General features: G+C 34.5%; 2 protein-coding genes across 2 annotated transcripts in view; one reads left to right on the plus strand and one right to left on the minus strand.

The window, feature by feature from the left end:
* Positions 1-4,978, minus strand: part of LOC126971650 (DNA polymerase beta-like) — a 17,440-nt gene extending 12,462 nt beyond the window's left edge. Inside the window, exons 1-3 of the mRNA XM_050818023.1 lie at positions 4,759-4,978; positions 674-1,102; positions 453-578 (exon numbers count right to left, since the gene is read on the minus strand). Of these exons, the coding sequence (XP_050673980.1) occupies positions 453-578; positions 674-1,101 (554 nt within the window). The 5' untranslated portion in view covers position 1,102; positions 4,759-4,978. The remainder of the gene's footprint in view (positions 1-452; positions 579-673; positions 1,103-4,758) is intronic.
* Positions 4,623-26,358, plus strand: LOC126971548 (uncharacterized). Its single transcript, XM_050817841.1, has 11 exons — positions 4,623-4,871; positions 8,338-8,984; positions 9,059-9,164; positions 11,368-11,528; positions 11,896-12,086; positions 14,018-14,227; positions 17,994-18,198; positions 21,678-21,887; positions 22,246-22,411; positions 22,897-24,711; positions 26,158-26,358. The coding sequence occupies exons 1-11, from the start codon at positions 4,778-4,780 to the stop codon at positions 26,262-26,264; spliced, it is 3,912 nt and encodes a 1,303-aa protein (XP_050673798.1). The 5' UTR covers positions 4,623-4,777; the 3' UTR covers positions 26,265-26,358.
* The last annotated feature ends 111 nt before the right edge of the window (positions 26,359-26,469 follow it).

The following is a 26,469-nucleotide window of genomic DNA, read 5'->3' on the forward strand; positions in this document are numbered from 1 at the left end:
AAACTGTGATAATTATAATGGTAACACCAGGAACAAACATAACTTGTTATGCCTACAACTCGCTTAAATCGAGTTAATAGGTACTTTTATTGGGATTTGTATAGGATTTTTCAACAGCAACAAATGTACAAAATCGATTAGTTAAAAAGATTAGAAGTTAAATAAATATTTATGTGATAAAAGTCGCACAATAGGTAGAACAAATTATTGTCTCTCATCACGAAGTCCCCGCTTTGATTCTCGTCCGTCACGTACCGATACCGATGTGTCTTCTTATTCATATGTTAGTATGTTTATTCAACGCTCTTGTGTTACAAGAGAATATGACCCGAGGTGATCACATATCATCAGGTCACCCGTATGAATGCTCGCTTGTTTGTCTTCTTCCTCCATAAAAAAAATCATGAGTGAGTACGTAATGGTGACTACATTTTAATTCTGCAGGATCCTACCTGTAACTGCCGCAAATTGTTATTATAAAATCAGTGTGTAGTTCATTTATTATGATTTGTTTCATTTTTGCTTCAACCCCTTGAATTTCAGATCTTGGAATCTTTTTCTCAAAGTCTTCAAAGTACCTGAATAAACACAATATTTATACAATTACTACGTACAGAATACTAAAATACTAAGAAAACTATGACATCAAGTCATGGAAAATAAGTATACTTACTTTAAGCCAATTAATTGATGATGAGTCAATTTGTGTTTATTTTTGTTCAAATCGTCAATTGTTTTAACACCACTTTTCACTAAATCTGCCGCTTTAACAGGTCCGATTCCAGACACACGAGTTAGCAGACTTATAGCCTGCGCGTGTTCATCGTAATGTATGTTCTCAAGTTTCTTCACTTTACCGGTTTGCAAATACTCATCAATTTTTTTCGAAAATTTTTCACCGATTCCGTTTAGTTTTCTAGCTTCATCTCCAGATTTAATTCTAGTTGTATGAGCAGCAAGGACACTTGCAGCTTTTCTATAGGCATTATATTTATGTACATTTCGATTAATGTTCTTCTCATAATCGGCTAATTCCATTAGGAATTCACAAAAGTCGTTATTTAAATTGTCTGTTTCCGAAGGGGTTTTCCGTTTACTCATTCTAAATAAAATAAAATAGATTTACAAAACTATATCGACTTTAAACATAAAGATAAGTATTTTAATTAAGTCAAACAAAATGTTTTCTACAACATTTCAAATAGTTGCCAATGTAAGAATAAATAATTACAACTTCGACGACGTCGCTTCATTGTGTGTCTTCTACCGCATTTATCACGGGGAGTGTTCCGAAGAGCTGTTCAACCTGATTCCTGCCGCCGAATTTCACCTTCGCACGACACGCCACAAGTTACGATATCATCCCCACCACCTGGATGTGTGGCGGTCCTCCACAGTGCGGTTTTCAAGGAGCTTTCTTCCTCGTACCACGAAGCTGTGGAATGAGCTTCCTTGTGTGGTGTTTCCGGGACGATACGACATGGGTACCTTCAAGAAAAGCGCGTACACCTTCCTTAAAGGCCGGCAACGCTCTTGTGATTCCTCTGGTGTTGCAGGAGAGTGTGGGCGGCGGTGATCACTTAACACCAGGTGACCCGTACGCTCGTTTGTCCTCCTATTCCATAAAAAAAAAACTTTCAGTACTTATAACGTCTTTGATTGTACTGTATCGAATGCTAATTTGAAATATAATATTGGTTTTTGGTCTACTGTCAACTGCGAAAGGTTGCAGAAAATTTGTATAAAACCAATAAGCCCAAAAGTTTCGGTTCCGGTGGCCATTTGCAGTCTTCTTCCTTACTCCCACTGGTTAAAACTTAGTACCTTGTAGCACGAATTAGGAGGTTAAAAAATATTGTAGTTGGTAGAACTATAGTCCACGATTATAATGATACCTCTCTTATTACAATGTAATGCACCGTTCCACAGAAAAAAGCAATATAACTTAATCATATCCTTGACGTCAAACGTGCATTACCTTGTAATAAGAGTGGTATCATTATAATCGTGGACTAAAGCTCTATCAACTACAATATTTTTTAACTTTACTAAGTCCAACCCGCCACTTCTTCAAAAGAATTTTCATTCAGTAGGTACTTTTTCTATACAAATGCTTGATTTCTTCAGATTCGTTATTGAAAAAAGTAGGTATGCAAACCCTAGTATGAAGTATCGGCTGCCATTTATTAAGGATTAAAATGTAGAGACGGCCGGGAGATAGGTACGGACAGAGCACCAATATTGGAAACGAGGCATATAGTGGGGGGTCAGTTATGGTATACAGAGGTATTTATATGGGGGAACGTACTAAACTCTGCATCATTGAGAACGGGATATTAACGACGGCTCAATACGTTACTGACATTTTAGAAGAGATTGTAAGTTATTAGGTGTGATGATGCACGCCGCGATACTGCGGCCATGGTTGTTCAATAACTTCGAAATGTTGACATCAATGTTATAAGGTGGCCAGCATACTCGTCCGACTTAAACTATGTACAGCATATTTGCGACAAGCTTGAGAGACAAATTAAAAAAAGAAATCCTGTGCCCACTAGTATGAGTAACTTAAAAACACGTTACAGGAAGAACGAAACGTAATCCCTCAAGATTTTACTGTTAATTTGATTAGAAGTATGCCAAGGAGATTAAAACAGTTCGAAGAGCTAGAGGGGGCAATACTAAGAATTGATTATATTTATTTAATTTTAGTTTCAATTATTAGCAAAGTTAAACAGTAACCTACATGTGGCAAGTCAAAGTCACACATTGTTCGAGTACGCCCACTTTGGCGGTATCTAGTTGGCGCGCAGCGGAGACCAATCCTTAATCTAAGTAAAAAGCAAATAAAACATTCTTTGACATTCAGAAGTGTCTTTTCCGTGACCTTCATGAATAGTGATTTGATTTGTATATATTATGTTTTATACGCACTTTCTTTTGTGTTCCTCTAAATGTGTCGATGCTGTTTAATTGCCGGTCACCCAAATTGTTTCAAATACATTATGTCAAATTAACATTAATGTATATGCATTATGTATATGTAATAACTTCCCACGGCTAGCTAGTACTTGCAATGAATAACAAAATAGGCCATACTACTTTGTAGGACTTAGGAGCTGTTTCACAATGTCCAAGTAAATTAGCAGATTGTTATAGGCTAGATAAAATGGCTACATAAAAGTTCCAGATATATCAGATTGCGTTTCAGAATCACTTCACCGCTATATTTAATTACTATGGGTATGTTCCGATATGCACTACGAGCACTGCACAGTGCTATCACTGTAGAAAAGTTCGTTCCGTTATGGACTGGCAGTATACTGCCCAGTTCTAGTAAGTGTCCCTAGGGAAATATATGACGTCATAAATTGCCGCCATATTCTACTGTGAGCACTGGCGTTTTCGAGGTAAGGTACTCGCAGTACTTTGATCATGTGATTAGTCAAAACCACTCGAGTGCCTAACGTTTTATAAACAATACCTACAGCTTAATCCCAAATATTTTTATTTTGACAGTTCCGTTTGACGAAATGAAAATATTTTTAAAAAATCTGTTTCTCATACGAAATAACGTAACATAGGCTTATTGCCTTTAAATGAACATTTTATTTCATATTTTATAGTTTTCTATTTGTATATATCTTATATCTTTAAATGAGCAATTCTTATATATATATATATATATATATATAATTGGAATCTCAGAATCGGCTCCAACGATTTTCATAAAATTTAGTATATAGGGTTTCGGGGGCGATAAATCGATCTAGCTAGGAATCATTTTTAGAAAATGTCATTTTATTCGTGTTTTATCGATAATCAACTTAAACATAAACTTGGAAGAAAAATAACAAAAAGGAGGCGTTTGAGTAGTCTCAACTGAAAAATATGACTCTTCCTGACATCTATTGGCGAATAATAATACTATTTTTTGTGAGCAACCAATTGCTTTAACGACACAACAGCAGATGGCGTTGTTAAGTAAATAGTAAATATTAAAATATTACTTATTTAAAGACCCCGGTTCGAATCCAGAAGTCCTATTAGTTTTTTTTTGTTCAAGTTTTGTACATTCTTAAAAATCCGAGCAAGGCTCGGTCGTCCGGATATTTATATCTAAATAGCACTTCTATCACTGACTTCGTCTTCGTATGTGACTGCTTTTTTACAACATAATATAAACTTTTTTTTTCTCTTTGACATCTAATCCTTACAATCCAGTAGGTGACCACGACGCTCGAGTAAATCTATTTAACATTATATAAAAAAATATTTATTATTAATATACATTATATGTCAAATGCTTGTCATCCTGTCAGGTGATCCATCAGACAACTATGTTATCTGCTACTACATCCAACCTATAATTTAAATCTAAAGCTGTACATTGTGAAATGCAAATGATGTCTTCAATCGATAGATAAGTCGCAAGTAGTCCATTCGTAACTTTTCTTGGACATTGCGAAACTGCCCCTTAAAATTCTAAAATAAAGTAGCATCGAAAATAATGTTAAGTATGAAGTGAACAGAAAAAGTTAATAAATAATATTAGTCCCAGTAGCCGCGCCATAAAATAAAAAAAAAATATTACGTCAAAATCGTAAATTTAAAAATGACAAGATGGACCTTTGTAGTATTTTAATTCTAGATTGTTTTTAAATTAATTTCATTATATAAGTACACTAAAATGCCTGATAATTCTATAATATTAAAGAGAAAATTATAAATGTATAAATAATAAAGTGTTATCTGTACCTGAATCAACCGCAGCAAAATGGATAATGTACTGGAGAAGCTATTTCAATGTTTTGGTCATAAGAAATTTAAAAGTGAACTTCAAGAGAGAGCTGTTCGAGCAATAACAAGAGGTGAGAACTATTAGAAATTAAATTATTCGCAATTTATTATTTTCAGTTTAAAGTTGTAAGCTGTTGTCTTTCATTGACCATTACAGTAGCAAAATATAGCAATCACAGATGAGCGAACCTCCGCGAATGTTTACTTCAGGGATGCCAACCGTTTTGGCCAGCGTAAATTATTAATCTTGTGTACGAATAAAAAAATATTCATTTATTATTTGAATCTAAAAGACTCTTCTGTAGGTTTATATACTATTCTGTTTGTATGGCCAATCTGGAATCAGTATTTTTTTATGAATGTTCATTCAGTTTTCTTATTTTCGTCCCAATACATTGGACAATATTTTGCTATGTTAAATGGAGTGAGGTGATAAAGTGGACCAAATCTCTGTGATTGCATTACACAAAGTAGGTGCCTAATGTAATTTTTAAAACTCTCCATACACTTGGTATTAGTAATATTTTTGTGTACCGGGCTATTAATAGGTACAATGAGACCTCCTCTGTTTGTAACAGAAAAAGATCTGGCCACATAGTGTTCGTATGAAAAAGGGGGTCAAAGCAGTAAGGGAAAGAATTTGAATATATCTCGAGAAATGAAGATAGCACCTAGAACAATGTCACATATTCTAAAAGATGACTAAGGATTTGTAACCTATAAGAGACATACTGGTCATTTCTTCACTGATAATTTAAAATGAATGAGATGGTAAAATCGAAACAACTACTGAAGTAGTACACAAAGGGAGGTCACACAAGAATTTTGTTTATGGATGAGATTTTTTTTAAAATTGACCAACATTTTAACAAACAAAATGACAGTATTTATGCTAAAAGCTCTGAGGAAGTTCCCAATTAGTAGACAGAGTGCAATGTGGGCACTATCCGACTTCAGTGATGGTTTGGTGGGCTTTTAGCTATGAAGGAGTGACTGAGCCATACTTTTTGAGAAAAAGGTATCAAAACATTGGCACAAGTGTATCAAGACACCATTCTTGAAAAGTTAGTGAAGCCACTTAACAACACCATGTTCAAAAACCAAGAATGGTCCTTCCAGCAAGACTCGGCACCGGGACAAAGCATGGTCTACGAGTGTTGGTTGGAAATTAACATTTCGGACTTCATCAAAGCTGTGGATGGGCCGTGGTCTAGTGCTGATCTTAATTCTCTGATTTATAATTTATGTTCAGTTTTAGAGAGTACAGCTTACTCTAAAGACCATGCTAATTTTGATCCTAAAACAATCCATACAATTGGCAGTGAAGATTTTCCCATGGAAAAGTGTGTGCTTCTATTGATAATTACTGGCCTCAACACTTAAAGGACTGTATTGCATCCAATGGAGAATACTTTGAATAGGCTTTTTATATCTTTAATTGTTTAAAATTTGTTTTAAAAAAAGACAACATATGTATTTATAAAATATAACCAAAATATGATATTTATTGCTTTTCAAAATACTCACCTTTATATTTTAAACATTTTTTCATGTGATAGAACCATTTTTTAAAACAAGAGGACCACAGATCTGAAGACATGTTGTGCCGATTGAATGATATCCTTCGGAATTGATAAAAGTAAAACCTCTCATCAAAGCTTTGATTTTGGGGAAAATACAGAAATCACAGGTGCTAGGTTGGGGCTATGTGCAGGATGGGTGACAAATTGTACTTTTTCGGAAGCTAAAAATTACTTAGTTTTGGTGGCCATGTGTGAAGAAGCCTTGTCATTATGTAGGAGAAAGCGGAGTTTAGGTAGTCTTTCGCGAACTTTTTTAACACCCTGGGTAAACAAATGGTAGAATACCACTCGGCATTAAAACTAAAGATTGTCCACAAGATCCAAAGGGATCTTCAAGTGGAATTCTGCAGATGGGACCCGTACCTGAGAAAAAAAATGCGATCAGTTTTACCAAAGTTTCTCGCCTGCCTTACTTTTGTTGGCCTGTTTTCATTTTCAAACACCCATTCACAAGGTTGCTGTTCTTTTTCGGGTTAAAAACAATAAATCCTCGTTTCGTCTCCTGTGATAATGTCATAAACAGCATTAGAATGTCCGTAGTCGTATTTCATTAGCATCTGTGAGCCATTCCACGGGAGCCCGCCTCTGCTCCGCTGTCAGTTCATGAGGGATCTAACGACAACAAAGTTTCTATTCTTCGAGTAAAATTTTTTTAAATTTGGCTCATACCACTCCCCAATAGTCCTCGAATTGTCTCATAGGTAAGCCGCGGGTTTTCTCCAATTAACCGCTTAACAGTAGCCACATTTTTAATGGTATATATAAACAATTTGTTATGTTTTTAAATTGATAACCCTCACTTCTAGGAATCTTGTTTGTGTATTAATCCTAGTAGTGAGGGTTACAAATCACTTTAAAAACAACGAATCGCTTAGATTAGCAAGAGCGACATCTCAAGTCAACTTCCTAATACGAGTATGCAAATATTGGGGTTGAGCAGGTATCAACTGTAAAGTAGATCCTGTAGATGAAGCCACAACCTAAGAGTTGAACAAAGCATACCAGATTTTATGTCGATACGTCACTCAAACGGTTAGCTCAGTTGGGAGAGCACTCGCACGGAAAGCGAGAGGTTGTGGGTTCGAGTCCCACATCGTTCATAATATTTTGTTTTCAAATTTTATTTGTGTGGTTATATATAATTTAATTCCTGCAGACCTTTAGTACTAATTAAATCTACCTATTATTTTGAGGATTTGTTGTTTGAACATTATAAGTAATTTTTCTGGACTCGATCTGAACTGACATATTTGTGTTTAAGTAAGTTATGACAGTCTGAGGTATAGGAATTTTATATGTGTATATATATATGTGTATGTTTGTATATACTTAATATATGAATTGTGATGGGTCTTGGATCCACCATTGACATTTTTATGGTGTTAGTTTTCTTAATTATAATTTTGTAATGGAAACATTGCTTAAATAAAAAATGAATTAATAAAAAAAAGTATGTGCGCGTAATCTTTACGCGCGATTTTTGTAAAACTTAATAATAATTATTAATTAACTTTAGGAATAATTAACAGATACATATAATTAGATACAATAAAGAGTAAAATGTTCCTAGGATTCCGCCCATTTCATTTAACTGATTATTATTTTCATTTTTAGTTTTTATATTTATAATTAATAAATACCACTTGCACGTTTTAAAATTTTAACTCATCAAATAAAATAATTGAAAATAAGAAATTGATGGTTAGATAATTAAATACCACATAAATATAACATTGTTATTGAATATTAACAAATAGGGCTGTATAGGCTCAAACTCTTTACCTGTCCTAATAATGGACGAATATACCTATATAATTACCTCGTAGTCGCGCCTAAAGGATTTTTACTTCAAAAAAGAGTATAACTCCCCATAATTTTACATTCTACTTACTATGTTATATATCTATATATATCTGACTTATACTTATACATACTATAAATCTTGTTATTTTAGGGGTACATGATGTATATGTGTCAATGCCAACGGGTTCTGGAAAGTCATTATGTTTCCAACTACCAGCAATGCTGCAAGACAATAAAGTTGCCATTGTTTTTTCACCATTACTTGCCCTAATCAAAGATCAGATTGATCATTTGGCAAAATTGAAAATCCCTGCAGAGTCTATCAATTCAAAAATAACAAGTAAAGAAAGAGAGAGAATTCTGAATGACCTACATAGTATGAAGCCAACTACAAGATTCTTGTATATTACTCCAGAACAGGCAGCTACAGGAACATTTAAATCTCTTCTTGACCACCTTGTTAAATATAAGAAGGTGTCTTATATTGTTGTTGATGAGGCCCACTGTGTGAGTGAGTGGGGTCATGATTTCAGGCCTGATTATCTGAAACTGGGAAACCTAAGAGAACAGTATAAAAGTATACCGTGGGTGGCACTCACTGCTACAGCAAGTACAGAAGTCACAAAGGATATTCTGGAAAATCTTAAACTGTTACATCCTGTTGCTCAGTTCAAAACACCAAGTTTTAGAAGAAATTTATTTTATGATGTTGTTTACCAAAACTGTATTGAAGATGAAGTAGGAGATCTTGCAGAATTTTTAAGAAAATGTTTGAAAGATGATGATAATATTAAACCTGTAGGTATATGATAATAATTATTTTTCATTCTTGATATTCTGTTTATGCTTAATAAAATTAATTTGTATTTCAGAAAGATAAAAGTTCAGCCATAGTTTATTGCCGTACTCGGGATCAAACAGAAGATATAGCTAAAATGTTGACTAGCAGGGGATTGAAATCTATGGCATATCATGGTGGTGGGTACAAAAAAATAATCGAACATTTCTTAAGCCATTTCAATAATCAGACTTTATGAACCATTAATAAAATGTTGTCAGATACACTATTTGAATTCTTACAATCTTAAATTATTTATTTTTCGTATTTAAATTACTGATGCGCATGTGTACGTGTACCTTACATTATCAAGAATATGAAAATTTAGGACTTCTGGTGTAAATATTGGTAATTCGACGTATTCCCGTTAGGAGGTGGTAGGGGTGACTATTTGCGATTATTTTAACCCCCATACGCATTTAGCAAAAGTAAACCATTTTTGAGGTATCAGGTATATTTGACTTTTAAAAAAAAAGTCTTATTTGCAATAAATATTTATTTAAAAAAAAAGTACTTACCAATTTAAATTAAATTTCTTCTTCTGATTTCCATAAACAACTAAACACTATAATAAAAATATTAAAACAGCACTATGAACTTACAAATACTTATATTTCATAATTTACATCCTAAAAGTTATCAAACACTACAAATTATTGATAAAACATTCTTATTGAATTAAAATATAAATAATTTCGGGCAATATACTATTTCGTCTATTCAAACGCGCCATTTTGCAGGGGGCTTCTGTGACGTCAGAGTCTATATCAACGATTGTACTAATAAATGTATGGCCGGTTTTTTCCCTCGGTTATACTGCAAAACTACTAAAGCGATCCGAATAATACTTATATTAGATGAAGCGTGTTTCGGAGGAGGTTTAAGTATGTGATATTTTATATATTTCCGGATCCCATATTTTATGGACTTCGAAATGCCTATATATTCGTAATACAACTAATTCGCTCAATGACATTTCATTACTATATGATAGTTCATACAATGAGCGGGTGCGGGGTATTCTATTAACAAATTTATAATAATTCTGGTGAAACGTATTAAATTTAATTATATTTTGTGATTTATAAAATAATTGTCGAACGCAAAAATTTGCTTATACTTAAGTATTTTCTGATGCCTAGTAAAAATACTTCGAAAAGTGCACTTGATAAAGTATTTTTTCTAGTTCCAAGAGACTCAACTATGCGAGCAAAGTGGTGTAAACAGTAACCATTTGACCACGTGCAACGCAGAGCTTTGCCAACCTTGTCCAATTTAACCCCCAGAAGACTCAAGTTTGCGCGTTTACCACGAAAAAAAACCCCATTTGCCGTATCACCGCTCTTCGGCAACACTTCCCTTAAAGCCTCGCCTAGTATCGAAATACTGGGTCTCGATATCGCGAGCGATTGCCAATTCCGCGGCCATCTGGACAGCAAAGCCAAATTGGCTTCGAAGAAACTGGGCGTCATAAATAGAGCACGACAATACTTCAAGCCGGCCCACATTCTAGCGCTGTACAAAGCGCAGGTCCGGCCACATATGGAGTATTGCTGTTATCTCTGGTCTGGCGCACCCCAGTATCAGCTCGATCCATTTGACCGCGTGCAACGCAGAGCAGTTCGAATTGTCGGGGACCCAGTGCTCTGTGAACGGCTGGATCACTTGGCGTTGCGTAGAGACGTCGCTTCATTGTGTGTCTTCTATCGCATTTATCACGGGAAGTGTTCCGAAAAGCTATTTGACTTGATTTCTGCCGCCGAATTCCACCTTCGCACGACACTTCACAAATTGTAAATAGCGTTCTGTGGGTTGTTGATCAACTGGTGACCCTGTAGATATACCAAGAGCTGGCGGTTAATTATGCTCGCCATGATTGAGTAGAGCAGGGAGGTAATGGCTAAAGGCCTGTAGTTTGCCGGATCCGAACTGTCTCTTTTTTTGTATCGGATGGACAAGTAATAATTAAGACATTTTATACTTTAGCCTAATAAAAGTTCTTGCTTGAAATTATTATTTCGCATCTCATTAGCTGCGTTTATAATTCTTGTTTTGAGTTCTACCGTGGGGGACACAGGCGAGACGTCCTAAATTTAGGGATACTTGCTATGATAATTTTTCAAATCCAAAGAAATGGAAGTATAACGTCAACTAGTTAAATTATTAATATTAATTTACCCAAATAACATGGACACAACAAATTCAAATACATACATTTATTTACTACTTGTATTAATTATTCTGCAAAGTTAGGATTATTTATTTTGCCTAAGTTTGTGCTTAATAGCCTTAAAATAAATGGTTATTCATGTTAATACAACATATTGATGTTATTCTATTCAGGATTGAAAGGATCAGAGAGAGTGTTGGTGCAAGAGCAATGGTTCAACGGAGAGTTCCCCTGTGTCTGTGCCACCGTGTCGTTTGGTATGGGAGTAGACAAGGCCACAGTTAGAGCCGTCGTGCACTGGGGCTTGCCGCAGAATGTTGCTGCGTACTATCAAGTATTTATTTATTATAACGTTGTTTACAAATAACAATTTGATTGGATATTACGGATACAGCCTAGCAATAATGATTTAATGATACATCATATTAATATTTGTTAAAAAAAATTGGACTTTTACTGAACATTTTTAATAAAAAATATTGTAAAACGTTTTCGAAAAGAAGGTATTCACGGTTAAGTCACGGATTGTGCGTGAGTCACTTTAACTGTGCCACTTTTAATACTGAAATATATTAAACTGTGATTTGAGCAGTGCTATTACAAAATCTTGTTAATAACTGACAGTCACTTTATATGTTTTTTATAATTCTTAACTGTGAAGTCATTTACAGGATAAATTATATGAATTGACATGTTTTTAGGAATCTGGCAGAGCAGGGCGTGATGGAAAGCCCTCATTCTGTCGCGTTTACTACTGTCGCAGCGAGCGAAACGCTGTCGACTTTCTACTCAAATCTGAGATAGCTCGAGCAAAAACTCCAGAGCAAAAGCAGAGATGCAAGAATGCTTATAAGAGTTTTGAAATAATGGTGAAATACTGCGAAGACGTCAAGTAAGTAGAGTGCAGTGTATCATGTTCAAACAAGATATACATTCTAAATAGAAATGTGTAAATGAACAAACATGATAGATTTTGATGTTAAAACGGATTTGATACGCGAGCATATTAATTTATAATATAATTTAACGGAGCAATCATAACCTGTCGCACCTATATCTACCTCACAAATAGTTTTAAGAGCTTCCTTTCTTGGCATAATGTCGGATGGGGATTGCTGGACACCAGCATGACACTCGTGAGTAATTAAAAGTTAAAATAAAATATAATATAATTGCATTGACTATTGAATCTGAATATAATGTGAAGTTTATGAATAAGTGTGATGTTGAAGGTGTTGTAATTCCACATCTTTCGATACAAGTACTTAATAATGAAACTTATGAATTATATTACTAGTGGTATACCACTCGATCAACAATTAGTTGATTTTAATTCAAGTAGTTTTATCTATATCACCATAAAGTACTCAATACTTGAAGTCGTCCGGCGTGTGACCAGTTAGCTATACGGCGTTTTAAGAATCTAAAATACACACGCGATTTGGTGATGATTGATCTTTTCTGGTTTTAGGAATAATAGTACATTATTGCAAAGGCCGGGAAATAGGCAATTGCGGTTCGAGTATGAGTTTGAAGGCCGAGCCGTAGGCGAGGACTTCACAAAATATTTCCAATTCCCGCCGAGGCATATATAGTGCTTTTCTCAAAAGAATGCAGGGAAATAAAACACACTTTTTATATTATACATTAATAGTTATTTAAGCAACTGTTGTGTAATAAGGGGTATTAAAACACGAATGTGGGTAGTATCACATGAGTGTTTTAATACCTAATTATCAACAGAATACAAGACTTTATCTACACTCAGAATATGAATCCTCTAAAAGATTCTGGAACAGTTAGCTTACTGCTAACATTATAACATCAGTCCTAGTAGTAACCTAATATCATTCATTACTGATTATATACAAATAAACTAAGTATTAATGAAACAATTATTTATTTTAGTAGTAATTTACATTTTGTATAGTGCAATAATTAAAATTCATATTCAGCGTTTAAAATGAATCGCTCATTTTTTGTAAACAAAACAATAAAAATATCGAAGAAAAATGGCGGGGATTCGAATAACCTACTTTTTTTTACGGCGCGACGTTCTAGTAGTGAGGAACGCGCGTATACGAACATGTTCTTTTTTTGAAATTCATACAGATACCACCCATCGAACAATAAGAATGTGGCTGTCTGTTGAAACTCTATGCATGAAGGGATAGAAAAAAAAAACATAGGAGTGTTGTTATGAAATTCAGTAAAACATTACAATACTCGTTTGGATGATGTAATGGTTATTGGAATATTGGGTGTTTTAATGTTGGTAATAAGCTAACTGTTTCAGAATCTTTAATAGAGGATTTAAAGCATGGGTGTAGATAAATTTAATTTACCTTTGACTTTGCTGGAAGCAGGTTTTCCATTGCCAATTTGGGTTCTGATCTTAAATCTGGTGGAGTACAATCAATCTCCATTTCACTCTCTGAACCATTGGGACTTAAATTTATATTTAACAAGTAGGTCTGTAAATAACAAATTAGGACGAATATTCAGATTTGCCGCCATTTTTTTTTACCATCTGTGCCGACAGGTGAGCGCATTTATGGCTATTCAGCCACGTAAACGCAATTTGTACTAAGCAAAGAGACTATGGTATGCCATGAATGACAAAAGAGATCCGATCAAAGAGTATTTAATAACCCCAGCACGCCGTTTCATACAACATAGTAGGAGCGTTGTAATGTTCCAAATTCAAAAAACGCTTATGCAATGGATTTGATTTTCTTTGTCCGAAAATTCGATACTTCGAAAATAATGACAATATTTCCATGCATGTTTGAGAAAAATAACGTTTATTTAATTCGACACCAGATGTCGGCACAAAACGTTCGCGGAGTACTTCGGCGAGGAAGCGCCCAAGTGCGGCGGCCGCTGCGACGCGTGCGCCGACTCGCGCGGCGTGCGGCGCGCGCTGGAGCAGCACATGCGGCGAGCGATGAGCGCCACGCTGCAGCGGGCCGGCTTCGTGTCGCACGACGACTCCTCCGACCTGTACGGCCAGGGCAGGGACGGGCAGAAGAGGTGAGTCCACTAATTGAAATACGTGGCGGCCACGTGGGGAACCTATGGTCGAGGGAGGCGATGACGACGACAAGGGTCTATTCTCGGACCGTTCCTCTTCCTTATCTATACAAATGATCTTCCTAATCTTATAGAGAAAAAACATACGGTACTATTGTTTGCGAACGACACTTCGCTGATTTTCAAAGTGAAAAAAAAACAAGCTATGTATGACGAAGTGAACGCGTTAATAACCTATTGTTAAATAGCAAGAAAGCTAAATATATAAAATTTACCGAACCAAATGTCAAAAATGTAGATGCAAGTGTTTTGTTAAACGGAGAGGTAATAAAACCGGTGAAATCTGCTATATTTCTTGGCATTACTCGAGATTCAAAATTACAATGGGGCCCCATATTGAAGGATTGGCGAACACACTTAGTTCTGCAGCATACGCGGTTTAAAAATTAGACAATTAACTGACATAATTACGACGCGACTAGTATACTTTAGTTATTTCCATAGTATTATGTCCTATAGTAGATTGCTATGGGGCAACGCTACCGAAATTAATACAATATTTGTGCTGCAGAAGAGAGCTATTCGCGCTATTTATAACATAGGTCCTAAAAATCATTGAGGGTTTTCATGTTAATTTCTTTGAATTTTCAAAGAAATTAACATCTGGACTGTTGCTAAGAGGGCGGCACTGAAAATTTCGGGAATCACGGAAGTGACACAACATAACTATTTAAAAATGTATTTATTACTTTTCGAAGTATTCTCCGCGAAATTTGACACATTTTTCCATACGATGGAACCAATCATTGAAGCACCATTCCATTCGAAAGTTGGGGTCTCCATAATGGCCGTTTTGTAGGCGTCCACAGCTTCTTCAGGTGATGAAAATCTCTGACCACGCAATTTATTCTTTATTTTAGGGAAAGTATAGAAATCATTAGGGCTTAGGTCGGGGCTGTACGGCGGATGGTCTAATAATTTTATGTTTTCTTGCTCTAAAAACTCTTTTGCCCTGTGCGCGGTGTAAGAACTCGCATTGTCGTGATGTAGGATGATGCGGCGGTTGCAGTTCTCTTTACGGAGTTCAGAAACGACCTGTGGCAAACAAATGCTAGCATACCATTCTGCATTAACTGTTCTTTGTACCTCAAGAGAATAGTCGCAACATGGCCGGTTTTGGAGACAAACGTAGCCACCATTTTTTTTGCAACACTCCGTGAACGAACAATTTTTGTTGGCTTTAACTCATTTTCGAACACCCAAACTCGTGACTGGTTTTTTGTTTCGGGTTCTTACGCGTATATCCAGGATTCGTCACCTGATACGATGTTGTATACAGCATTTGAGGATCCTGCGTGGAATCTTTCGAGAGTTCTGACGCACCAAGTAACGCGAGCCGCTTTTTGCTCTTCACAGAGCAAATGCGGTATCCATCGGGAATACAACTTTTTTACACCTAATTGTTCATGCAAGATTATTTGTATTTGACTCATGCCAATGTCTAAAGTTGCCTGAATTTCGCGGTATGTCACATGTCGATCTTCCTCAATCAGCTTACGCACAGCATCAACGTTTTCTTTGGTGACTGCAGTTTTTGGACGACCTTGACGGCGATCATCACTGAGCTTGACACGTCCACGTTGAAATTCAGCAAACCGGCGATAAATTGTGGTTTTGGATGGGGCAGAAATCATCCGGTCAACACACTGTTTTTGTGTTAAACCACTTCGAAAGTGATAATAAATCATCGCTCTAAAATTTTCTCGCGTCAATTCCATTTTCTCAACGACTAAACAAGTTTGAAAAGACCATGTGACAAGACCGAGAATCTTTTTTTAAATAAATAAATGGTATTTGATTTTTAAAACCAAGGAGATTTCAATTAAAAAGATTTTAATATGACAGGAACAGTGGAAATATTCCATTCCCGATACTTTTAGTGCAACCTATGTACTAAATATATTCTTGATAATGTAATGTATGTTCATAGGCACATAAGTGAATTTTCTAGAAACTGTCATAAACATAATGCTAACACCAGGAACAGATATAAGCTTATAAGGCCTACTACTCGGCTAAGTCGAGTTAGTAAGTCTTTTGTGGGGCGATATATATGCTTTTACAACAAGATTCCAGAAAATTTTCAAAACAAAAGTATTACGTTATTCAAAAGTATTGTTAAAAAACGTTTGTGTGGTAATGGTTAACTATAACATAAATGAATTTCTTAATGATACCACACATTGGGAAAGGAGTGTTCGCTCTCAGGCTATTAAATAATAAGTTTAATTGTACAATATTACTTTGTAAATATATTTTTTTGATGAAAAAAGAAGCCTGCTGAGTTTGTAGCGGCCATTCTTCTCAGGTGTGATGCATTCATTTTGGAATGGGTGGTAGTTTTTATTTTATTTTCAATTAGTGTTTTCAAATCCTATTTTGAATAAAAATATTTGAATTTGATGGCTGGCCCATGCGTCATATTCGTGAACGGGCGCTACGTATGGGTGGCAAGATGGCCCTGTTACCAAAAAACTCTGCTTCATGTTTTTAGGATTAAAGTAATTAAGTAGTATATTTTTAACAATCGCTAATAAAATATCGCAAAATACCACATATTTATTTACATTTATAGAGTCTTCATTCATATTTATAAAGTCATTGATGCTATATCTCTTATTCAATATGGTTTTCGTTGGCGGCAGCGCAACAAAGTTGTACATGGTTACTGTCGACGAGGCGCTGCGGCCGACTAATGGAAGGCGAGAGCCGTGTAATGGCCGGCCCGCGCGCAAGTTCACTGGACGTTTTTCATAAATGTCATTTTTGTTACAAAATAAATACTCTGTCGCAAAAAAATTAAATCGTAATCATGTGGAGTATTTATTAAGGAACATATAGACGAAATTTCATTGAAAAATGTTAAATATCAAGGGAATGAGATAGTTTTTCCCTTAGAAATATCTCTCTAAAAATGAAGATTTCTAGGAAACTTTGCGAATTTATTGTATCCAGTTAAGTTTAGTCAATTGTGTTTCGACTCTCTAAGCTTAGTAAGCTTAGAGAGTCGAAACATCCTTGAATCCTAAACTTATGATTGGCAAAAAATATTTGAAATTCCATGTTTTTTCGCCATAAAATTGATTTTTAGACATACCTAGACGGCACTGTTTTTTGGGCTATTAACTAATGTGCAGTAAAATAATAATCACATTCGTACATCTCAAAATTACTCGAATATTTACAAGATATTTATTAAGTGTTTAATAAATTGATAAAATAAAAGTTATTCGTTAAAATTTAAATTATTTAATTCTGTTTGTTACGGCTGGACTGTTTTTTACGGCATTTTAACACTGTCAATGAGGTCCTGTTATTTACTTTCATATTATAAGTTGAATGAGGGTTCCGCACACATAAATTAAAGAAAGAAAAACCCACACGCAATACTGCGACAAAATCCGACTCAGTGATTAGGTTAAGAAATTATGAAAATGAAAATTATAGTATAATATATTGATCAGTACCACATATTGTCATGTTCTATATTAATCCTTCTCGAGCAACACCTCAGGAATAACAGAGGATCAAGAGGAGAATTGATGATGGTTCCTCGTTTAAGCTGGCTTTTTATTATCTGTTGCCGCTCTCAGTAAACTCTAGTAATTAAAATCGTTAATAAGCAACTGACGTACTTACTTTTTCTACGCTATCGACGCTACAAACATTTGTTGATCTTATATATTTAAATCTTTTTATATTTCAGAGAAATAGAATCATATTACGGCGACGGTGGCGACGAGTCCGATGGGGAGAACGAGCGTCGTCGAGTGGCTCAAGAGACGAGGTCGCTTATCATGAAGGAGTTCGCTAATAGAAAGAGGAGTATCGAGTCGGAGAGACTGAAGGACAACGACTCTCAATCAGCCAAGTACTCCAAGTGTAAAGCTGCTGACAGTACTGGAACCAAAGTGAGTTTCTTTGTATTACTGCTATTGCTGTACAATTATTAACAGAATCCATGAAAGTTGATGCTTTCACAACACACATTGTGCTTAATCATATAAGAAAGTGAGGAAATTTGGCGAGGAGGAGGAAACAAAAATAAAATTTAATAATACAGTTTCACTGACTTGTGTCCATGTTACGTATAATTACGACATAATTCGCAAGGAATCTAGTAAAAAGTATGTCGATTACAGGTTTTACATAAAAAATAATAGTTTAATACTTTATTATGTACACAAACATTATTTCAAAACAATTGCCGGAAACAGCGATCTACGTTCTATACTATATCTTATATGATATTCCCAATACAAGTGTCCTAAGACAACTTACTGGGAAGTCTCAACCACTAAAAAATGTATATGTAATCTTTGAAATAAACGAAATTTATTTATTTTATTATTATTTATATCTATACTGCGTGAATGAGCACACTAGAGCGAACAATATATAGGCATGCAGGTGGCTTGTGTTTATGTATTAGGAGCAATGACGTTCTATACATATAGACAGTGCATCTCATACAAAATCTAAGTCGTTATATGGCACATGCCACAAATGAGACCATAATAACCTTAGACTGCTATGTCTATACATTTCTGCGTTTATTTCAGTTGTTTAAAATATTATTGGTCAATAGGCAGCAATGTAAGCATTATTTCAGTTTCAGCTGCGTATATTGATTTTAGAACGCGATGTGGACAGTGACATCAGTGGAGTAGGTTAGATATTTTTTTTAAACCAGACGAAAAAGAGGGTTGCTATAAGTTTTACGTACGTCAGTCCGTCCCTATTTTCCGATCAAGATCTGTTCAGTCGGAGGTTTTTATCAAAAATCACACTCATGTTATAAAGGGGAAAGTTTTGTAAGTTTATTTACTGAATTGTGTTTATTTATTCAAAGTGATTTGGATTTAATAAGTTAAGGTAAACTTTAATGAGAGAAAATTAAACTCAAATATAATATTTTTATTTTCATAATATAATAACTTAAACTGGTTATTGAATTAAATAAAATTTGTCTTTTAGACTTGGAAATCTTTTCCAGGGTATCTTTTTGGTATATGTAGTCTAAGCGGACATCAACATATTTGTATGACAGCTTTTGTCAAATTTTAGATGTGGTTAAATCCATAAAACTCAAATCTTTTAGTGATGAAATGTAAATATTTTTGTTTGTACATCTCACTCTTGCTAGTAACTCGCGCCAATTCTCTTTCATTAGCTCGTGTACGTGAAAGTTGAAAAATATTAGCTTTTACATGTTCGCGATGTAAATATGTATCAATTAACACTAGGTAATCGATACTTCCATGATAGCGTGTAAATAGCACTAGTATGTAATTGTTCATGTCGGCGTTACGCCAGGGTTGAAATATCAATAGTTGCCAACTATATGTGGTGGTAGGTGGCAATTTGCGCCCATATACACGTTCTTGTAAGCCGTTTACATTCGCACAAATTAAAATATTGCTAATCATAGTTCACTAAGCCTTTAAAAAAACTTTAATTTTAATAATTTTGATGTATTTTTTTTATTTTTAGATTATTAATCTGAACTACAGTATAACTAATAATTTGTCTAAATGTGTGTAGATCTACTAAATTTAGCAATGCAGCAATGAACGTAAACGCATTGCAATTTTGTAAAGACATTTAGAAATTCTGCCATAGATCGCACCCTTAACGTAAGTCGTTGAGGAGTTCCATTGATTCTATTGATATTTGACCACGACATTTACTTGACTATAACGACGTGACGTTAGGTGACTCAAATATCCAGATAGCATATAAAAGATTCGGCCTGGTATCGTTAATTTGCTCCTAAGAAATGAAGAATTCCGTTACTTTGCCATGGATCCCATAATCAGAACCTAATCAAACTCTCATCATACTACTTTTGAAGTATATTCTTTCCAATAAAAATTTTTATTGAAATCGGTTGGCGCAATATTGAGCTTTTCGTAAATTTGTCGCGTACATACTTTTAGCAAAGATAAGACTTTTATGGTTTTCTCATGGTTACCATTATCAGATCTGAACCAAATTGCAATGGTGGTCCCATTCCCACAAAAAGCACCAGCTTTAAAATAAAAGAAGAATTATCAAAATCGGTTCTTCCAGTCGGAAGTTCTGAGGTAACGAAACATAAAAAAAAACATACCGATGATTTGTGACCCACCTCCGTTTTTGAAGTCGGTTAAAAAGAGCGACTCTATTATTTTCATTTCTGACTGTCCTTTCAAAATCAAAATCAAAACGTTTATTGAACTCATAGCATTGATTTACAATGGCTTAAGTTCAGTCATACACTAAATTTCATAATAATAAATAAATAATATAAAACGGATAAAATTAAAATCAAACAAATCAAATAAGTAATATAAATAACATCAAACAATTAAAATCACATAAAACAAATCTCACTTAAGTAGAGCAATTCAATTCCAGGCTGCTTTATCATTTAAATAATCTTGGATATTGTAATAGCCTTTGCTGCTTAATTTACTTTTTGTGAAGGCTTTGAATTTGTTTATAGACATATTTGGTATATGTTCGGGGAGTTTATTATGGAAGCGAACACACTGACACCTAAAAGAATTACTGACTTTATGGAGTCTCTTTTCAATAAACATGTACACACATAATATTGTACAGTCATTTCTATCGCTATAAAGCAATCGTAATCTAGTCCCAGGCTGTCCGATCACTTAGATATTCAGCTGTGGAGTAGTAGGATTTACGACAGAGCCATTTTATTAATAAAACATTTAAATTTATGTATAGATAATGCCTGAACAGTGGCTGGAACATTATTATAAAAGTGTATACATTTACCCTTAAAGCTATTATGTATCTTTTGAAGCCCTATTTTGCCCGGCCCGGGAATGAAATACCTACCTACATATTATTAATACGAGGTCGGACTAAGATATCCATTTTTGACTAAATTTATCATTGAAGGCGTTCTGGGCGTTTAGCGGATGGTAATTGATAAGCCCTGCCCATTACAATTACCCGCCCTCAATAAAATCAAAGGAATTTAATTTAGTTTTTATTCCTGCAATAGAAGCTTTTTATAGTTATTTTTAAATATATCCCTGAGTGCATATTGCGAAGAGGTGGTGGCAGGTTATTCGTGCTATTGGTGGTATCTCTATATATATGGTTGCCTTCTCCATGCGGCAACAACCACCGCCAACCGCAGCCAGTAAGTGGGAGGCGGGCATAGAACGACGTGCGTACTCCATTTGAGTTTTAAAAGGTTAGGTAGAAAGTTCGTTGTTCAATGGTACAGTCGAGTGGACAATACTTACTGTAATTATAAGTTTCATTAGCAATTAAGTTTAAAGCTGCTTGACTAAACATTCGTGGGAGTGTGTCCCTTAAAATCCCTAAATTGGATTCATAAATAAATAACATATTGTACGTTTCATCACAGGTGAATGGTCTAACAGTAGCATGCCGCGAGAGCTACTTGTCATTGCTGACGGATGCTCTCAACAATAATATGACGAACATGAAAGGGATTGAGGAACCGACGCGAGCGTTGAGTAGGAGGGACATCGAACAGTGCGCGGTCGAGCTTGAATACGAGGCGTTCTCTAACAGCACAGTCATCAGTCTATACAGGCGTGCGTTAACAAAACTGGTATGTTAGAACATCCTTATAAAAATTTAACATTTTTAACTATTAGGCATCATATTTGTAGGATAGGTATGATAAATGAGCGTACGTGTCGCTGGTGGTAGGTAAATCTTAAGCAAACAGTCTCTTCCAACACCAGACTTCCAGGACGATACGACATGGTGTACCCACGTATTACCGCGTATTTATAATAACCATTTCACATTTTTTTTTGTATGTGCCAGAAAGTTTTTGGACACCACTGTTACCTTGTTCCCTTTCAGTACATCAGCCTATGTGTACCTTTCACAACGCTTGCATCATTTCAATTCGTATAATATCTATATAGGTCAATCTATACAAATATATTTCCATTATTCAGATATCTGCCATAAAAGGGTGCAGTGAAAGTCTCTATCCGGCGCTTAAAAATTATGAACCAAAAAAACACGAAACTCTTGGTGAATTCGTGAAAGATTTTGAAAAGAAACGACGCGAAGAATCTCAGAAAGACCGTAGTTTTGTAACAGCAGCTCAGTTGGAAAGTGGTAATTATAATATGCATGTATTTTGAAGCTTTAATAAATTTGGCTAATAATATTTTGCTTATGCAATCAATCATAGTTTTGTGGTGTCAGATTTAATATAGAATTTTCACATTTTGTAATAGTAATAGTTTAAAAATCCCATGTACAAAGAATTAAAGCTAAAAAAAATCATATCTTTTTATTTTACTATAATATACAGAAATTAGTTGTCCTTTAAGTTCTTCATTAGGTGAATGGCAGTGAAGTAATAATTGAAAATGAGTTGCAACTCAAATAAAGTAAACTTATTTTGTATCAGACACCAACCGTCAGCTTGAGCCTTAAGTAAAATTTGCTTTTCTTAGTAGATACATGTAACAACCATTACATTTGTAATCGTTGCATTTAATGAATTTATTATTTTAAACATAAACTCAATCAACGCACTCGTAAATCACATGAGAATGAGATGATGGTTTTTCATGTTTTTTTTTTATTATTTTTAGGTAAAATTGAAATAAAAAACGAAGCAAGGGAATTATCAAAAGCAGATAAAGAAACGAAAAGAAAAGCAAATTCGTTTAAAAAAGACCCTCTTACCCAAACAAAATTAAAAACATTCTTTACTCCAGTTTCATCACAAGAGGCTTCAGATGCATTTTCAAATTATTCAGATGAAAGTGGCGACGAGTGTGGACTTGTAATTGACGAACATGTTAAACCAGATCCTATGGAATCAACTCTTAAACTTGAAGAACTCAATGATTCACAAGATAATGATTATGATGAAACTTTGAAACTAGAAGAATCATCTTCTAACGATGCTGCCTTGAAAAAACATACTAAAACATTTGTTATTAATATAACATTACAAGGTATACCATCTACAAACAAAACAAAGGAAAATATGAATGATAATTCGATTAAATTACATGATAAAAACATGGCATTACCAAAAACTCCGGCGAAAAGAAAAATCAAAGATTTATTTGGTGAATCGTCTGATGAGAGTGACTTCGAGACACATAAAGATAAAAGAGTAAAATCTTGTAAAGAAAAATCTTTAGAAATGCATAAACAGGACCGAGAGTTGCCGGAAGAAATCCAGTCATCACAATCACAGAAAAATGAAAAGCACAAAGATAAAAAAATCCTCAAAGATGAAAAGACTCACAAAAGTGAAAACATTCACAAAGACACTAAATCATGCAAAGATGGTAGACCGCACAATGAAGAAGATAAATCTCACAAGGACGATAAATATAAAAAATACGATGCAGTACACAAAGACGAAAGATCACACAAAGAAAATAAATATAATAAAGGCGATGGAATACAAAAAGACGAAAGATCACACAAAGATAGGGCAAAAAAGGGCGATAAATATCCCAAAGGCGAAAGATCACATAAAGCTGATAGATCACATAATAGTGATAGATCATCTAAAGACGAAAAATCAAACAAAGATAACAGATCTCCTAAAAAAGTTACATCCCATAAAGATGACAGATCGTACAAAGATTACAGATTACACAAAAAAGAAAAAGCAGAGAGTGAGGAAAATATAAACCTACAGATATTCAACAAAAATGAGAAAGTTAAAAATGAACGAAAAAGATCATTAAGTGGATCTGACTCAGAAAGAGAACTAATGATAGATGAAAATAATGCCGTCGAGAGCTCAGGTGACCTTGATGAAACATTTTCTGTAAGTAATACAACTGATGTTAAAATTCACGACGACAGCAATAGTTTAATAAAAAATAGTAAAGATGGAAAGATCCTCGATTATGATGATAATGCGTGTCATAATATACTTAAAAAATCACGTGACCCGTTATGTAAAACTTCTATAAACAAAGATAAATTAAGTGAAGAAGCAGATAAAGTGCTAAAAGAATTACAACAGTTTTCAGAAATTAAATCTTGTCCCGAACCCGACAGACCCAATAATCAGACAGACGTAAATAATTTAGAAAGTATAAAGAATACTAGCAATAGTAATCCTATTTCACCAAAGGTGTCTTCTGTCAAGCAGAGTCCAAAAAAAGATCTTAGTCCGAAAATGCTTAAAGATAAATTAGCCAAAGAACACTTGAAAGAGAAGGCTGTTAGAGAACATAAGCATAGTTCAAAAGCTTCGAAACATCATAAACATGGAAAAGTTATTAAAAAGGATAAGAGAGAGAAAGTGGATGTAGCTGGTTTAGTTGTGAAATTATTAATGCCGTATTACAAAAAGAAGAGAATAAGTAACAGAGATTTATTCAAAACGACAGCTCGACATATCGTCCATCAACTTTTAGCACTTCAAGTGACAGGTAAGAATTACATTATAATACCATACCTACATATTAATCTTAATCATGGTGGTGCAGGGACCAGCTTTCATAATTGATTGTTATAACGAATTGAAATACAAATTTCTCTTTTTTTAAATCTTTTATAAGGACAGATGAGCAATGCCATTTTTATGTAATGGAAAAACTGATCATTTCATTGTAAGTGCACACCGTTACTCATATTCTCTTGGAAAAAATGGAGAAATCACACGTTTCCGGCCTTTTAGGTGAGTGTACGTGTTTTCCTTAGGGCCCCAAGTAGTATCGACCTAGAATAAAAAGTATTTAAAGTTTGGCTCTAAGTGAAAGAAAGATTGAAAACAAGATGTACTATTGTCCTCCATACGAAAATATATAAACAAACTCAAACCCAGTATTGAGGCAATACTTCAGGCCGACCTACATATAAAGGCTGTATAAAGCACAGGTCCAGCCACATATTGAGTGTTGCTGTCATCGCTGGTCTGGTGCCCCGCAGTACTAGCTTGTGCCATTTGACCGCAGTCTCCAATCGCGATCCAGCACGATGTTAGCCCTTCGATCGCTTGGCGACGCTTCATTGTATCTTCTACAGCATTTATCACGGGGTGTGTTCCGACGAGCTGTGTTCCCAGATTCTTGCCACCGTAATCATAAACACATCATATATCATCTTCACAATCTGGATGTCTGGTGTTCTTCTACAGTGTGGATTTCAAGAAAACTTCTTCGACATACAACCAAACTATAGAATGAGCTTCCTTGTACAGTGTTTCCAGGAAGTTACCCACTTCAAAAAAACGCGTTCACGTATCAAAAAAGACCAGCAACGCCGCTGTTATAACAATTAATATTAATTGTTCACCAGAAAATAATATTAACAATGCTATTAATAAATGCTCTAAATGACTATATTTAACTTCATAGTTAATAGTGATTTTTCTTATGGTCAATAATCTAGTATTGTTTTTAATTTGAACTTAGATGTCTGTGGTTCAACGCCATCTAAATAAAGTTGAGGAAATTAACGTACATTAGCCACAACATCTCTTGCAAAATAAAATAATTTGTAATAATTAAAATGTAACGCTAGGTGGCCGACAGGAAAATACAATTCTAATTGTTGCCTTATTTGTAAGCCGACACAGTCTGTTTTTATTTAAATGAGAAAAAAAAAAGTTACTATCCGATTTGATGAGTAGATTGTACTGTCCATATTTTTCTCAAACCGGGCGGGCGCCTTATATGAAAATCGATTCTTAAGGAGTAAACTCCAAAAGATGGTACTAATTTTTTTACGCTTGGGTGAAAGTACCTAACTTTAGAACTCAATTGATGAAATATAAAATGTGGTTTTATTTAATTTAATAATAGTCGCTGGCAGAATATTGAGCTAGGTCTGATGTTATGGCATTTCTAAATTATTATTATTTTGATTTGTTTCAGAGGAAGCCGCTATTAATATCCTACTTAAGAATTCTTTTAGTAAAAATATCACTATAGAAAGTGAAGATGATTTAGACACTAAGTTACAACTAAGCAATGATGTTTAAATGTTATGTTATTTATTAGTAATTCAGACATAATAATATGTAATATCAATATTTATATATTCTTGGATGTTTTTATTAAATTTGTTCTTATTTTTTTTTAAGTTATTATTTACCAAATATAATTTGACAGTGGCTATTACATTCAATATAGTACAGAAGAGAAAAATGCAACCTTTTTGGCTGTTTCAAAAAGATTGCTAATCAT

Source organism: Leptidea sinapis, chromosome 24, assembly GCF_905404315.1.
Source record: "Leptidea sinapis chromosome 24, ilLepSina1.1, whole genome shotgun sequence".
NCBI lineage: Eukaryota > Metazoa > Arthropoda > Insecta > Lepidoptera > Pieridae > Leptidea > Leptidea sinapis.

Excerpts from the sequence above, each read along its gene's own strand:
- LOC126971548 (XM_050817841.1), top strand. The coding sequence starts at position 4,778 with ATGGATAATGTACTGGAGAAGCTATTTCAATGTTTTGGTCATAAGAAA. Across the intron at positions 4,872-8,337 it reads TGTTCGAGCAATAACAAGAG|GGGTACATGATGTATATGTG; the intron begins GTGAGAACTATT and ends TTGTTATTTTAG. Across the intron at positions 9,165-11,367 it reads ATCTATGGCATATCATGGTG|GATTGAAAGGATCAGAGAGA; the intron begins GTGGGTACAAAA and ends TATTCTATTCAG.